At 41.9% G+C, this 16,240-nt stretch overlaps 2 protein-coding genes across 3 annotated transcripts in view; both read left to right on the forward strand.

The window, feature by feature from the left end:
• LOC146513572 (uncharacterized) overlaps nt 1–16,240 on the forward strand; it is a 77,525-nt gene that overhangs the window by 28,411 nt on the left and 32,874 nt on the right. The window lies entirely within an intron of this gene.
• wwp2 (WW domain containing E3 ubiquitin protein ligase 2) overlaps nt 1–16,240 on the forward strand; it is an 84,647-nt gene that overhangs the window by 13,397 nt on the left and 55,010 nt on the right. For both annotated transcript variants that reach the window (XM_085168682.1, XM_085168683.1), the window contains exons 5-6: nt 467–604; nt 15,726–15,804. In XM_085168682.1, coding sequence (XP_085024808.1) covers nt 467–604; nt 15,726–15,804 — 217 coding nt within the window. The remainder of the gene's footprint in view (nt 1–466; nt 605–15,725; nt 15,805–16,240) is intronic.

A 16,240-nucleotide genomic window follows, 5' to 3' on the forward strand; every position in this document is an offset into this window, starting at 1 on the left:
CTCCTCATGTCCAAACCATGTTAGTCTTTCCTCTCTAACTGTGAAATGGTTTGAGCATTTAAACCATTTTAAAAAACCCAAAACCAAAAACAAAGTGGATGTGAAAACAAAGCCTCTGAGCCAAGCAGGAAGCTTTGGGCAGATTCAGTGCATACGTGCAGTGTGGAACTTAATCTGGCAGCTAGACGACTTACCTCATGTAAATACTGCAATTAAAAACAACTTTACACACTGGACGTGTGAGGGGATCAGTCACACCTTCTGTATATCTGTTAACATGCAGAATGTTTTCCAAGTGAAACGGGGACGACATCTTTGGAAAACAATGCTTTTGGTATTCGGTGACTTCACGCTGTTTTCCTCTGTTAGAGCAATAACAGAGGATGTCCATTTTCCTTTGTCCCTCTGCCTTCTCAGTCACTCATCCCCTCTTTCTCTGTGTGTCTGTCATTCTTCCACCCTCTAGTGGAGAACGTCCAGCTGAGTCTGGTGCTGCAGACGGAGAACAAAGGCTCGGTTGTAGCAGGAGGCGAGCTCAACGTCTGTCTGGACGGCATGGTTGTTGATCTGGGCTCGCTGCCCAACGGCAGCACGGCAGCAGACAGTGAGTCCTGCCTTTATCTCTCAAACACACGCACGCGCACACATGCACAAGGGTAAAGGTAATCGCACAGAAATGACCTGAAAAGCACATCGCAAAGCATTCACACCACAGATGTGAAGATTTGTCTCACAGCTGCACCGTGCACAATATAAAAATGAAATAACATGCAGCACATTCAAAGAAAGCTCTCAGTCAAACATGTAGAAGAAGCACACAGAAGTGCATGGCAAAGCTTACACCCGTCAGACAGTTTCCCACAGAAGCCCAGACAGCTTATTAGTACAGAATACACCGCAGTATTAAACTTTTTCTCCTCCTCTCCCTCTTTCCCCTTGCTCTTTCTCTTTAATATTTTGTAGCACTGCCAGAAAGCAAACACACACACACAGATATATATCTGTACAGAGAGATGCTTGTGCGTCTCGCCGCCCTGGTAATGAGTGCTGGAAAAAGCCAAAGGGTTCAAAAAAGTCTAAATCGCTTCTTCTTGCCCTCTTTGCTCTCAGGTTAAATACAGTTGCTGTTGACATGTTCTGTAGTGGAGGTTTTTTTGTCATGGTGACACGAGAGCTTGTTGGTACATTGCTTATGTGGTGACACTGTAACAGCCGAATGCTGTTTTAATCTAATGTCGATTGTTCTCTTTTATTTGTATTAGTTTTTAGATGGTCTACTGAGAATCAACAAATAAGTCTAAAGATACCCACATCTGGATAACTTTACAGATGTGGGTGTTGACAGGAATCAGATGAATTGTTGCTTAACAGTCTTACTTTATTAAAAGTACTTTAACCACTGTTTATTAAAAACAGTGGGACTGGAAGCCTTCTATGTTTTGCTGGCCTACTTTGCCTCCTGCTCTATGCTGTGGCTGTACAGTAGCATGCCTTAACATTTTACTGTGTTTAGTCTTACTAAAGACAGCCAAGTAAAAGCTGACATTGTTTTCAGCATTTAAGCGAGATTATTTTTTATTCTCTCTCCCTCTCTCTTTTTAAAAAATGTAAGTGTCCAAAAAGCACCTTTAACCTCAGTTAATTTAACTCTAATTATTTTTAGGGAGGTGATTCAAATTTCAAAGCTTCATAAATACTCTGTTTCCCGAAACCTTGTCTCAGCAACCCACAGTCACTGAGTTCTCTACGCAGCTGCCTAAACCTTTGGAAATTAAAATATTTGTTGGTTCCCACGCAGGAGAAGGCCTTAGGACGATAACAAACGTTTCCAGGGAGCCGTAACCTCATTTCATAGTGCAATTAAAAATAGCAGGAATAGTGAAGGTGAACCTTAAGGTTTGGTAGACTGATGCAACTTTGCATTTGATTTGTCTTTTTAATCCTAGAAACAGTTTATTTGTTTAACTGCAAAAAGATTCAGCTTGAAACTTTAAGATTCAGCAGACAGTGGTGTGATGGTGTTCTGCTATGTAGCAACACTTACACAAAAAACCGAGTAAACCTTTACTGCAGGTTTGAAGCATGAATGTTGTGAATACCCTGAAAATAAATGCTTCAATAACTGAATTGCTTTAAATTATCGAATTGTTTTTAAATTATTGTTGCTTTTTTTATCGGAATTGTTTAAGTATTGTAGACTTTAACCAGCAGACTCCATCCTTTGTCAGTAGATACCCAGGACTGGGCGTAAACTTAGAGGAGATCGTGCTTTTGCTGTAGCAGCTCCAAAACTGTGGAACGAGCTTCCTTTAGAGATTAGACAGGCCAGTTCTTTACCTATTTTTAAGTCACTCTTGAAAGCCCACCTCTTTACCCTGGCCTTTGACATCACGTGAGATGTTGGTTTTTTATTTTTTTTATTTTAGTTGTTTTTAGGTGATTCGATGCTGTTTTATCTTGTTTTTGTTTTAATATAGGGCTGTTTTAATTTTATGTTTTATGTGTTTTATTTATTTATTTAGCTGTTTTCTGTTATTCTATTGTTTTAACTTATTTTCTGTACAGCACTTTGTTCCTGTGCTGGGTATTTTAAAGTGCTTTATAAATAAAATTGGATTGGATTGGAGTAGGTGTGAGTAATCAATAACTAGTTGTTACTGATGTTTTGAACATCCTATACTGTGACATTTTTCACTTATTTCATTAGGAAATACCAGCGTGCATTAAATGGATGTATGTTTTGTAGCGACAGCGAAGGTGTTTGCTCCCTCTTCACATTTTTGCAGTTTTATTAATTATATTAATGTTAGCAGTAATAGCACTGTACCTTTCCATGTCCTGTTATTTCCATGTAAAGTATTTAACCGCTTGTGTTTGTCATGTCTGAAATGCCATAATGTTTCTTTTAATGTTTATATTGATTATATTGTTTATAGTATAATCACCATCAGTCATTCAAGCTGTAATTCCAAGTAACGTCTATCATAGAACCAGGATCATTTTGATAACCTTTTAATGTGTTGACCAGAGGTGTTACACTTATTTTATCTAACAGGCAACACACATGTTTGCTCATGTTCTTTAGTCTTTAAATCTAAAGTGCGTTGTCAAAAGCGGCCATATTCGGCTTTGGCGTAAATTATGGAGAAAAAGTCAGATTTGATGGTAATTTCATGTAGATTTATATGAAGGAAGATTTCATTAGCTAGCCACAAACGATTATTTTGGTAGTCGACTAGTCACCGATTATTTTTGCGATTAGTTGACTAATCAGATCATGCATCCATTGGATGTAAAACGTACAACTTATTGCACCAGCATGCATCTGCTCTTATAAAACTGTTATTAGCTTACAGCTTTAAGTGTTTAAGGTATGTGCTCTCACGGGCTCTAGTTAGCCTAGCCCCCGGCTAGCTATCGAGCTAGTGGGTAACAGACGTCTCCGAAACGTCAGAGCGCTTTTGAAAATATGTGGTGTCTTGATAAACTGAGCAGATATTTGAGGTTTACACAGCTACATTCTCGCCTGAAAATATGTTAAACGTTTATTTTGTGACCCAGAAAGAATAATAAGAGTAATATTAAAACTAACTAGCTGCCGCCATTGTTGGAAACTGAGCAGGGCCGCGCTATGAATTCTGGGACACAGCTTCTTCTTCTTCGGAGGTAGCTGTCATCCTTGTACATGCAGTGCTGCCATCTTCTGTTTCAGTCCGTTATTACACCCTTAAATCCTACAACTTATTCCTGTGTCTTTTGGGATCTAAACAAAGCCTCAAACGACGCGTCGACTATTAAATCAGTCGTCGACGATTTTGATAGTCGACGTAATCGTGACTAGTCGACTAATCATGGCAGCCCTAATTTTGACAAGTAGTTTGGCCTCCTCCTGCCTCCTTTACATGCAGTGATGTGACCTGACCTGGTCTCCTTTGCAGCAGTCAAAGTAAGGTCAGCATTTTACCTCTGATCTACCTCTCATCTCAGTGCTGCTTCAGATATTTCTAAATATTTAGATAATAGAATTTAATTAATCATTTTTTTCACGTATACAAGATATTTTTGCTTGAAATAAGTGAAAAAAATCTGCCGATGGAACAAGTGAAATTTCTTCAGATCCAAGATGCACTAAAATCAAGTTCCCATATCTCACTGAAATGTTACTCTGTAGCTGATTGTGTCTTTTTTCCAGTGCGATGAGATATTTTCAATAGAAATTAGACAAATATACTTGGTAAGATTTTGAGTTTTTGCAGTGTAAACAGCATAGCTTTTCAGGATTCATCCTCACAACACATACGATGAACAGCTGGAGGTGTCTTAGTGTGCAAAGTTGTTTTTTTCCACTTAGAAAAAGAGCTGGTGTTGAAAGTCAGAGAAGCACTGACATGCCTCCATGACTTTGACATGTTTTAACATCCTTCCAGTGGCACAGCAGGCCATGGGTAATGTCATGAAGGCTGTTAAATTGATGTTGTATCACACCTCTGCACCGGATTTTGACAGCTGCTGTCTTAATGTCTTGGAACACAATGCTTCCTGGTGCAAAACACAGTAAAAAGTCTAAAAATTGACCACCACCTCTGCCATTTTCGCACTTTCCAAAGACAAGCAGAGGGCCTGGCCTCCAGGCCGTATATCTGACAAATGAAAGTGTCTGAAAAAGCAGCGGCAGCAGCGGCTACGCTCTTGTTAGTCTCAACAAATTTCCTTTTATTGCCCTTGTGCCAGCTCGCTTCTGCCAAAAACATCTGCGCGCTCTGTCCGCCTTCTGCCGTCACATTCCCGGTGACTCAGGCGTCTTCTCATTAGTAACTGTTATTTTTCACTGAGAGCACTTTGAGGTTTAGAAAGCGCTGGATCAGCAGAAAATATTCTCTGTATTGCTTTTATCTGCTTTAACTGTATAAAGATAACAGTTTTGAAGAATTTGGATAAAATATTTGTTATGCACTGGCTAGCTTCAGGTGTATTATGTCATACCTGATGACAGTTACTGTAAAGTTAGACTAGAGAGTATTTATTCATTTCACCAAAGCCGGTTGTTGTTTTTAGTAGAGAGTTTAGGTGATGTTTAAATAGTGTCCCAGTAGTCTGTCTGTCCGGCCAAGAATAACAAAACAAGAAGACCGTTACACTTAAATCATGATATTAAAAGAATATATGACACTGTGTAACTGTGGCCTCGGTTAATATTTTATCTTCACATTCATGTATTGCTATTCCCAAACCAATATAACACGATTCCATAGTTTGCCAGGAAGGATTTCAAACACTTCACACACTTATTGACTCTCAGTCAACAGAATTTTCCGCTCCCAAGCACTACACTAACATTTTGCCTTCCTTTATGGTTTGGAAGCAAAGACTGGGTCTATGTTTTTTTTAAACAAATACGCTGTTCTTAATCTGCTCTTAAAGCCATAGCGAGGTTCCATGCATCCATCCATCTCCTCTCTCTGTGCAACACACACACAAGGCTTCATAGAGCGCCACACAGAGCCCGCAGTGTATCCTGCTGAATGAACACTGCCAGCAGTGAGGCCTGAGGCCTGCCACAGCATGGGCTGCGTAAATGTGTCTCTTTGTGACTGTTCAGATGTGAAGAGAGGTTAAGAGGAGGTGTGCGAGTGTGTGCATGCTGTTGTAACATATATCTCCCCGAGAGGGACAAGATGGAAAAACAAATCCTGTAAATGAGGCTTTTTTTTTTGTGATTAGATAATTGTTTGGATTTAAATGCGCATAAGAATCATACACAGCGTTTTTAAGTTGTAAGGACACAGTCGCAAAAGTCACTGCTGTTTCTCTTTCCATATTTACATGCCAGGACTTCATCACAGTTAGCATCAGATGAATAATTCCACTAAATCAGTGTGGACACAATGAATCTAATAGTTCACGAAAAAAGGAAAAACATTGTCCGCTAATATTTTGTGGACTTATCTGTAATTTTCTGACTTTTAAAAGATAATTAGAATCAATTTCTGGTGTATTATTTGTTCTGGATACAACATCAACCCAGTTTCCAAAAAGGTTGGTGCTCTGTGTAAAATGTGGATCAAAGCAGAATGCAATCATCTGCAAATTCTATAAACTCTGAGTTTAATTGAAAATGGTACAAAAACAGCAATGAAACAATTCATCCATCCTTTTTTTGTTTTCTAACTGCCTCCCCAGTTCAGGGTCGTGGGGTGGGCTGGAGGCTCTCCCAGCATTGATTCGCTCAAAATGCAAACAGTGTGGTTTTTTTTTTTTTTTTTTTTCTCAGCACAGAAAAATAGATGCAGCGATATGTGTTGCAACAAAATGAACAAAAAATAAAACTAAAAAATCAAAGAGATGCAGAGAATCCTGAACGGTGGTCATCTTTGGTGTCCTCGCGTGGAAGTGAAAATCACTGCTCAGGGCGCAGGAAACTGAAAATCATTATCAGACCGCATTGCTTGTTGGCACTTTTTTTTTTTTTTTAACTCGAAATATTTTTATTAAGATATACATACAAAGAAATGGAAACATAAACACTGGTTGCATCGAAGACAGAGCAGAACTCCTCATAGGTAAAGAAAGTTAACAGAACACCAAAACTCGGAGGGCCGATTAATGTTGACAAAAACCTTTCCTTCCAAAGACTTCAAGACTAAGGCTACGTTCACACTGCAGGTCTTGATGCTCAATTCCGATTTTTTGATCAAATCCGATTTTTTTGTCTGCTCGTTCACACTACAAATAAAATGCGACAGCAAACGCGCTCTAGTGTGAACGCTCAAAGCGGCCCGCATGCACAAAAGAAGACGTCACACACAATGCGCTCTGTTTAGACCCAGAGCAAACAGTATTGTTTGACAGATGGCCCTTAATATAAAGACTTCGGACTTCACGTTTCCCAATTTTTGCTTTAAGTTATTTTGTTATTTACATAATAATGTAAATAACCTAATAATTATCCTTATTGCTGTTTTAGAGGAGCGGTGCTTCAAAGGATAGTTGCAGATTTCTGTCAGAATCTGCAGATTATACAGAACAAATAAAATGTTCACGTTTCTCCAACGTTGTCTTCCCAACAGTTTCACTGACATCTACACGGGATGGCCAGGAAGCGTTCACAATGTCTTCTCCGGCGCTGATAATTGGCGTCTGTCTTGTGTCGGTGACGTAAAAGACGGATTCAATGCGACTTGACCGTTCAAACAGCAGTCGCTTTCTGAAACATCGGATATGTATCGGATTCAGTACCACATACGAAAGTGACCCAGATCGGATTTGAAAATATCGGATTTGTGCCGTTCACACTGTCACACCATGATCGGATATGGGTCGCATAGGGTCAAAAATATCGGATTTGATGCGCTTTTGCCTGCAGTGTGAACGTAGCCTAAGACATGACATGAGATCAGCAAGTCACTGAACATAGGTGGGCGGGGCAGCAGCCTTCCACCTCACCAAAAATTTGGCAAGGCAGGACAGATTCAAAACATGTGGGTGAGATTGGCATCATCAGACCCGCACCTATTACAGCGGGGGCCTAAGCCAGGATAAATCTTAGCTAATTTGGGTTTAGGTAAGTGGACTTACGAAATACTTTAAATTGTAATAGGGAGCGCAGAGTGATGTGGAATTTACCAGAGTGAGGACTGAATCCCAAACTTCATCTGACACCCAACTCTTTTCCCCATGTGGATTTGAGGCCTTCAAAGGGAGCTGAAGTTTCACTGCAAAGTTTATTATAGCTTGTTGGCACTTTTGATACTACATGTGTATATGTAAGTTATGGAGCTGCTATCCATCCATCCATCCATCCATCTTCATCCACTTTATCCGAGGCCGGGTCGCGGGGGCAGCAGCCTAAGCAAAGAGGCCCAGACCTCCCTCTCCCCAGCCACCTCCTCCAGCTTATCTGGGGGAACACCAAGGCGTTCCCAGGCCAGCCGAGAGATATAATCTCTCCAGCGTGTCCTGGGTCTGCCCCGGGGCCTCCTCCCGGTGGGACATGCCCGGAACACCTCACCCAGGAGGCGCCCAGGAGGCATCCTTGTCAGATGCCCGAACCACCTCAGCTGGCTCCTTTCGATGTGGAGTAGCAGCGGCTCTACTCTGAGCCCCTCCCGGATGGCCGAACCTCTCATCCTATCTCTAAGGGAGAGGCCAGCCACCCTTCGGAGGAAGCTCATTTTTGCCGCTTGTATCCGCGATCTCGTTCTTTCGGTCACTACCCACAGCTCGTGGCCATAGGTGAGGGTAGGGACGTAGATCGACCAGTAAATTGAGAGCTTCGCTTTTACACTCAGCTCCCTCTTCACCACGACGGACCGATGCAGCGTCTGCATTGCTGCAGCTGCAGCCCCAATCCGTCTGTCGATCTCCGGCTCCCTTCTCCCATCACTCGCGAACAAGACCCCGAGATACTTGAACTCCTCCACTTGGGGCAGGAACTCATCCCCGACCCGGAGTGGGCACTCCACCCTTTTCCGGCTGAGAACCATGGCCTCAGATTTGGAGGTGCTGATCCTCATTCCCGCTGCTTCACACTCGGCTGCGAACCGCTCCAGTGCGAGCTGGAGGCCCTCACCTGATGAAGCCAACAGAACCACATCATCCGCAAAAATCAGAGATGAGATTCTGAGGCCACCAAAGTGAAAGCCCTCCGCCACTTGGCTGCGCCTAGAAATCCTGTCCATAAAAATTACGACAAGTTATGGAGCTGCTATCTAAAGCTAAAAGAAAGTCTTGCTTTTTTCTGCAAAGTCACACTTAAACATATTCGGCACATTTTCCAACAGCATAACTCTAATAAAACAGTTTACTAAACTGCTCTGCAGACCCGTCGTCGATTGAAAACACTTTCTGCATAAAGAACAAGGAGTCTGCAAACTATCCCATAATGCTTTTTTAAACTATCAGCCCATGCTACAAGCGTCCGTCCGTTCCCGTTTGTGCTACAGACAAAATTCAGATTGTTTCCAAAAGAAGAAAAGACAGGCTTTACAGAGATATGTTGTTTGTCACGACAGCACAAAACCTTCACAAGGTACTGTTGGCTGAACACAGGCACAAGAATCAGCTCGGCCTAGATTTTATCACGCGTGCTTCACATGACTGTAACTCCTTAACCATTTTGACCTGCAGAGAAAGTTCAGATGGTTCCTGAAAGGTGAGAATTATTATGTAATTTTACAGCCCAAAATACAAAATAAGTCCAGGCAGTCTGTGTGATATTTGGGTGCAAAAGATTTAACAACGGCACAACCTAAACGCAGTGTTGTCATATTCAAAATAAACAGAAAAAGAAATCGAATATCCAGATCTTTAACAGAGTACTTTGACTTTTTGGATAATCCTTTCATCCAGCAGCTAGAGCGGGCTGCAGAAAGGTTAGTGGGAACATCTCAGGATTGAGTAGTCGTGATACAAAGCCAAGCTTGCATGCTGCTCTTTTGACTTTGATTTTCTCACCAAAGTCTTGGCGTGGAAGCGAGTGAGCGCGTTTATGGAAAAATGTGGAACCATGCTTTAAAGTAAGACCATTTTCTGGATATAAACGAATGAATGCAGTGAAAACGAGGCCCTCATAATGCAGTTAAACAAGCGTGCGTCTGTAATTTGAGCGTGTGTGCAGGTCAAAGGTCGACGTACAACGAAAAGAGCCCTCCACCCCCCAGTTTTCTGTTATCTGCAGCCTCTCCACACACATAATCACCAACATCAGGAGCGCTTTTGTCTAATTTGTTGCAGAGAATTGCGTAATTGAGTCTCATTGCTTGCAGCTCAGTAGTACAATCGCCTTCTGTGATCCTGGAGCAGTGTGCATGGTAGCGAGAGTTGGGGGGGGGTTTCCTCTTCAAGCTTGCAGGGGCAGCGATGACAAAGTTGAATGCAAATCTGTGTGTGTGTGTGTGTGTTTCAGGGGGAGGAGAGGCCTGAAGTGTGCCCTCCAGATCCTGGGTTTCAAGCCGAGGCACTTGACTTTGTGTGTGTTTTTTATGTTCTCCTGAGTGTCGATGCAGATGTGTGGGGGTTTTGTTGTTTTGTTTTGGGGTTTTTGCACTTGTGTGTGAGCGCACATGTGTTTTACATTCTGCAGAGTGTGTGCGCTCAGCCGTATGTGAGCTGCTTGAATATACAAAGTGCATAAAGGTGGGAGTGTGTTACTTCTGGTGATGTCAAGGGGCTCTGTGTTCTTAGTCTGAACGCAGCTCTGTTAGTTTGGGGGTTTGCTCACTTCCCCTGGCAGCTTTTCTGACACACACGCACACACGCACGCATGTGGTGGGCTTCATAAACAAACCCTTATATTTCAACTTTTGGCAAACTTTGTAACTGTCAGATTCGTACATACACACTCCACATACTCACAGCTTCCTATCCCACAGAAGCAGGAGCCACATGTAAACCGCAGCACAGACACCCTCAGATTATCCGACCCACTGACTAACACTGGTCAACACTGGGACGTCACGCTAGACTGTGTTAATTAACTGGTTAAATGTGCCAGAGTTGTGGAACTCATTAAGAGCGTGAGACAGAAATTCAGCCAAAAGTGTCACTGGAAGATGTATATATTGTGGTATAGCATGTATCCACAAGAAAATGCAAAACTATGTGATGTGAAAATCCCAGTCACTGCCCAATGATGTCTATATATGGGGACTGATATTAAAGGGTGGTGTGGCTAAAGTGATTTCATAAATGCTTAGTTAAACACAAACTGCGCATTTTGGGCTGAGATAGATTTTGGTCGCCCGACCACAGATATCGCTAGCCCCGGGACGTCGGGCTAGCGATTTTGCGAGCCCTGTTCCTTGTTATGTAGAGTTTAGGCAGTGTAGGGATTTTAAGACCGATACCAGTACCGATATTTCATGGTTTTAAAAAGCCAATATTTTGCTCATGTCCACAAACCAGATTTCCCAAACATTTGTTTTTGTTAGGGATGCACCGATACCGATACTGGTATCGGGGCCGATACTGTAAAATGTGTGTGTACTCATACTCGTAAAAGTTAACCGATACCATGAACCGATACCAACGTATTTCATTAATCAGAGGGTGGCTTGTCATTTTTGTTGTAGTTTTTTAGATTGGCCACTAGGGGGACATCCTGCGCTAAACAGGCACAGGGTTAGACGAGTGAGACTGGCAGCTCCAGATAAAAAAGAGAAACTGGAGGCTGCTGTAGCTAGGCTAAACAAAATGTCAGCAGTGTGGACCGGAACAGCCAACTTTAACTCAGGTTTTGGAAAAGCGATGAAAAATGTCACGAGAAAATCCACGGGCAGTTAAAATAACAGAGGCTCTGACTCATTTTATCGCTCTGGATGACCAGCCAATGCCGGCCGTGGAAAACATAGGATTGCACCGTCTTCTCAGCATACTCGAGCTGCGATATGAAATTCCCAGCCGCCCACACATCAGAGAGATAATGGTGCCAAAACTTTCTGAAGAGGTAAAGACGAGCAGTGTGTGTGCGATGTCAGTCCTCGGTTTAACGGCGCAGTGGACTGATGATCATCATCAATGCCAAATACTTTTGTTATTTTGTTTGTTTGTTTACAATATGGACACTCTGCAATAATTTAAAAGTTTATTTTATTCTCAAACTTAATTTGTATTTATTTTATTCCAAACAGAAGTGTTTATTTATTATTCTGAAAGCTCGAGACAGTGCCAATAGTTCAGTGATAGTTAAATTACAATGTGGAGACTCTGCAATAATTTAACAGAAGTGCTTATTTTTCACTTGAAATTTTTTTGTGGTCGTTTTTATTAAGATTTTATTTTTTATCGGCAGAGAATAAAATAAAATCTGTCTTTCAATTCATTGCATTTGTGTGTGTGTGTGTGTGTGTGTGTGGTAGAAGTATCGATTTTTGTACTCTGTATCGGCAAGTACTCAGATCCAAGTATCGGTATCGTATCGGTTTGTAAAAATTGGTATCGTTGCATCCCTAGTTTTTGTAGTTACTTAGAAATCCTAATATCACGATACAGGTTAAAAATAAGCTCCATTTGCAATGAAATTTTATGCAATGAAGACCTGTTACGATCATCATTACAAATAACAAATGGCCAGTTGATGACCGTCTCCCCGGTGCTTCATGTAGACCAGGGACATCAAACTTTGATAATTGGGCCTTTGAAGCATGAAACTACATGATAAATGTGTAAAATTACAGAAAAGGTCCCTGTAGTCCTTTGCTAAAAACGTCCTTTAATTATATAATTAAACAAACATACATTTCTGTAGTAAATTGTGGAAAAACTGCAGCTTTTCTGTAATTTTATTGTTTATCTATTATTTAATTGCCTTGGAGTATGATGTGTGGCAAATGAGGATATTGGGGTTGGTGTCTCTATCAATAGGAAAAGCTGTAAAAGACCACAAATACAGTTAAAGGTTTAACTGTGTTTAAGGTCCACTCCTTCATATTTTTAAAGCTGTCCAGTGGGTGAAATTGGAGTCTTTGCTGGGCTGATTCTTGGCCCCGAACCTTATCTTTAATACCTCTGGTGTAGACCCTCATCTAAGTGTTGTCATAATCAGTTCATTTGTCGCCCTGGCCGCAAGTTGTGTGAGTGTGTTCATTTTGTGTTGTTGTTAACATCAGTGAACACCTCTGGGCTTGGCCTAATCGACCTCCTTTATTGCCGTCTTAAATCAAAGGTGTTCTCTTTCACAGGGGCTAATCCGAGTGGACACTGAGGTTAAACAAGTAAGCCAAAGCTTCCAGTCTCTCCATAGCAGCTGTGTGACTGAAATGTGTGCCTTCTGTTATTTTCACTGAAGTTTAGATGTTGAGAAGGCACACCTCAGACAGACACACACCAGAGCAGTAATTGGACCATTACGCGGGATGGGGGATGATGAACTCAGTGAGCGGGCTATGACACAATGGTTTCTCCTCAAGACCACTGTTTATTTTTCTGTATGTCCACCAGGTCTGCTCACAAGAAGCTCTTTCATAGCTCTAAAACAGTGCTCTGTGTGTGTGTGTGCAAGTATGTGAGTCAGTGAGACATTACCTGTTTTCTTTACCTTAGATAGCGGGATATGTAAATGTGTAAACATGGATGCCATATGAGGCTTTCGTGCCCACGGCACAAAGGAAGGTGGTGTGTAAAGGAGAAAGTGAGTGTTAATGAAAAGCGCGTTACAGGCCTGTGGCTTTCAGTCACAGTTGGGACTGTATAGTCACACATTCCCTCACACCGCCAGGACCGCACAGCACAGACTACTCGATACATACAAGCATGAATGGTCTCTATTAAACCGCCAACTGTGCTTCCACCACCACATGTGTCAGGTCTATATGGATCTCATTATTGCTTTATTTGTGCACACAAAGCCTCAGTATGAGCACTTTCTCATTTACTGTACAGCTATGAGATGCGGGGACAAGTAACCACCACAAATTTCATAGTGAGACGATAGAAGACACTGGGACTGATAATGATGATGTTAGGGAAGCTGAACTGAGTTTGCTTCGAGTTTTTTAGCCAGGATTGTCAATACTTGCTTCAAAGTGTGATTTTAAAAAGTTAATTTGTCTGAAATTTTTTCGCCTGTTATCAGCGATGGTAACGAAGTGATAGGAAACATGGATTGTTCGCAAGATGTATCTTCAGAGTCTGTAAAGCGAAGCTAATGTGAAGTGCCTTGATCTTGCATTCTTGATAATGGCCAGCAGGGGGCGACTCAAAGTCTTTCATTTGTGAACAGTGCTTGGCTCTCTTACTGTGTGGTGTAAGTGAACACATCCTGATGGGTTTACGGTCTTATTCACTACTTTTAAGTTTTTATTGAATGCAACATGATGTTTATTCTGCAAACTTTACTCATAAAGGAGAATCACCATGTGGAATCATTCGCTAGATATATATAGTTTACTAGCAACTGAAGTTTTTTTTGTGCAGTTTTTGTATAGTTTTATAATTATTGCGATAATTTCATCCAAAATCCATGCATCTTTTTTTTTTCTGTCCAGATCAAACATCTGAACCATTCAGAGGTTCAGTTGAGTGATTTGCTGCCTGTTAGCACAACTGTCAGTTATAGACTCCTATCCCTGTACAGCCGTTATAAAGAAGAAAAACAATGTTTTAGTACCAGGTTGTAAACCTCTTTATTTAATTGCTGAAAATGGACATTTTCTCATACGAGTCCATGGGGATTGTCTCAAATTTAGAGCCAGCCTCCAGTGGCCATTGGAGGAACTGCAGGTTTTGATGATTATAGTATGTGTTTGCTTCATTTGGGCCCGGCCCTGAGGATTGTCACTTGGTCCAGATTGACAGATGTGAGCCCAGTTCTCACTATAGTGTATTTATTATGGAAAATATAACATTTCTAACTGTATATTTGACATTAATAATAATAATAATGGATTGGATTTATATAGCGCTTTTCAAGGCACCCAAAGCACTTTACAATGCCACTATTCATTCACTCTCACATTCACACACTGGTGGAGGCAAGCTACAGTTGTAGCCACAGCTGCCCTGGGGCAGACTGACAGAAGCGAGGCTGCCATATCGCTGCCATATCGCGCCATCGGCCCCTCTGGCCAACACCAGTAGGCGGTAGGTGAAGTGTCTTGCCCAAGGACACAACGACCAGGACAGAGAGCCCGGGGATCGAACCGCCGACCTTCCGGTTACAGATACGCTTCCCAACCCCCTGAGCCACGGTCGCCCGGGCGACATTTTATGTCTGTGAAGGTTCTCAGTCATCCAGGTCATCATAGTCTGAGAAGCTTGGAAAGAAAAGCATCTGGACTTCTTTAAGTCAGCGGTCCCCAACCTTTTTTGCGCCACGGACCGGTTTATGCCCGACAATATTTTCATGGACCGGCCTTTAAGGTGTCGCGGATAAATACAACAAAATAAAACTAGTACCGGTACCGAAAAAAAGAAAATTTATTCATAACACACGTGAAAAGACCCAGGAAAACAGAGTAAACGATAAAAACAATAACAAAATAACGCTGAAAAACCTATAAAAACCCTGAAAACTATACATTTCACACCTGAGCCTCAACTCTCGCGGCCCGGTACCAAACGACTCACGGACCGGTCCGAGGCCCGGGGGTTGGGGACCGCTGCTTTAAGTTTCCTTGAAGATGTTTCACCTCTCATCCGAGACGTTCTTTCACAGCGGACATAGATGGCTTCTTTTACTCCTCGTTCAAACCATCTGTCTTCTCTGTCCAAAATGTGAACATTGCGTCATCGAAAGAGTGACCTCTGACCTTTAGATGCAGATGGACATTTTACACATTTTGGGAATTTTTTGTTTCCCCTAAAACCAAGTGTAACATTTCCTGCAGATAAACAGTGGTGTCTGAGGTTAAACCTTGCAGAAATATTGCGTGAATTAAATAGTACACTAAATTAATTTCACACGTCCTCATTTTTAGTTTCAGAAACCTTGCACGTGCACTTGTTTGGCCCTGTGACTGTTTAGTGAATAAAACCAAACCTGACTCTACATCCTTCTCTTTTATTTCTTTATTGGACTGCATTGGGTTGCTATAGTAACAGGGCTGTCTACTGCAGGAGACAGAAACAGCCCGAACTGTCACTGTTTTGTCACAAGCTAAAGGAGACTTGACTAATTTTTATCTAGTCAAGGATTCACTGCTGAACTGTTAATGTGCTGGTAGGAGCGTGATGTGGATGTGTCAGTGTGTATGTCTGTCCACTAATGATGTAATCGGTCTTTGTTGCAGAGATACTTCAGTCGGATAGACCCAACCTGAGGAGGACACAGAGCGAGGAGACTCCCAGTACAGCGGGGTCACAGGCCAGGTCAGAAAACGCACAAAAAGACGCACACACAGACGCACACACTGCGACTGTTTAGGATTTGGCTACAGTCCTCAACAATGCTTCAACAATATTTTAAGAATGGAGTAAAACTATGGTTAACATCCAACTCATTGTGCCGTTACACATGTAACGGGGGATTCTGGGAAATCGCTCAGTTCAAGACTGAATCTTTTTCTACCAACATATGTGGTGGTTAGTTGTGGTTTTCTCCACACAAGAAGGGGGATCATTTATCCCCTTCCCAAATTTTTGCGTTTGCGTCACGGTGTAATAATTCCCACCATCTGGCATCTGCATAAAACGGACTTTGGGCTCCTGGATCTGCACAGCTTGCTGTCATCTAGGGGAAATTTGATATTTTATTTTATTATTTTATTAGGGCACGTCGCGGGATATTGTTGTTTTGCTCTCCAGC

This window comes from Neolamprologus multifasciatus, chromosome 7 (assembly GCF_963576455.1).
Source record: "Neolamprologus multifasciatus chromosome 7, fNeoMul1.2, whole genome shotgun sequence".
Lineage (NCBI taxonomy): Eukaryota > Metazoa > Chordata > Actinopteri > Cichliformes > Cichlidae > Neolamprologus > Neolamprologus multifasciatus.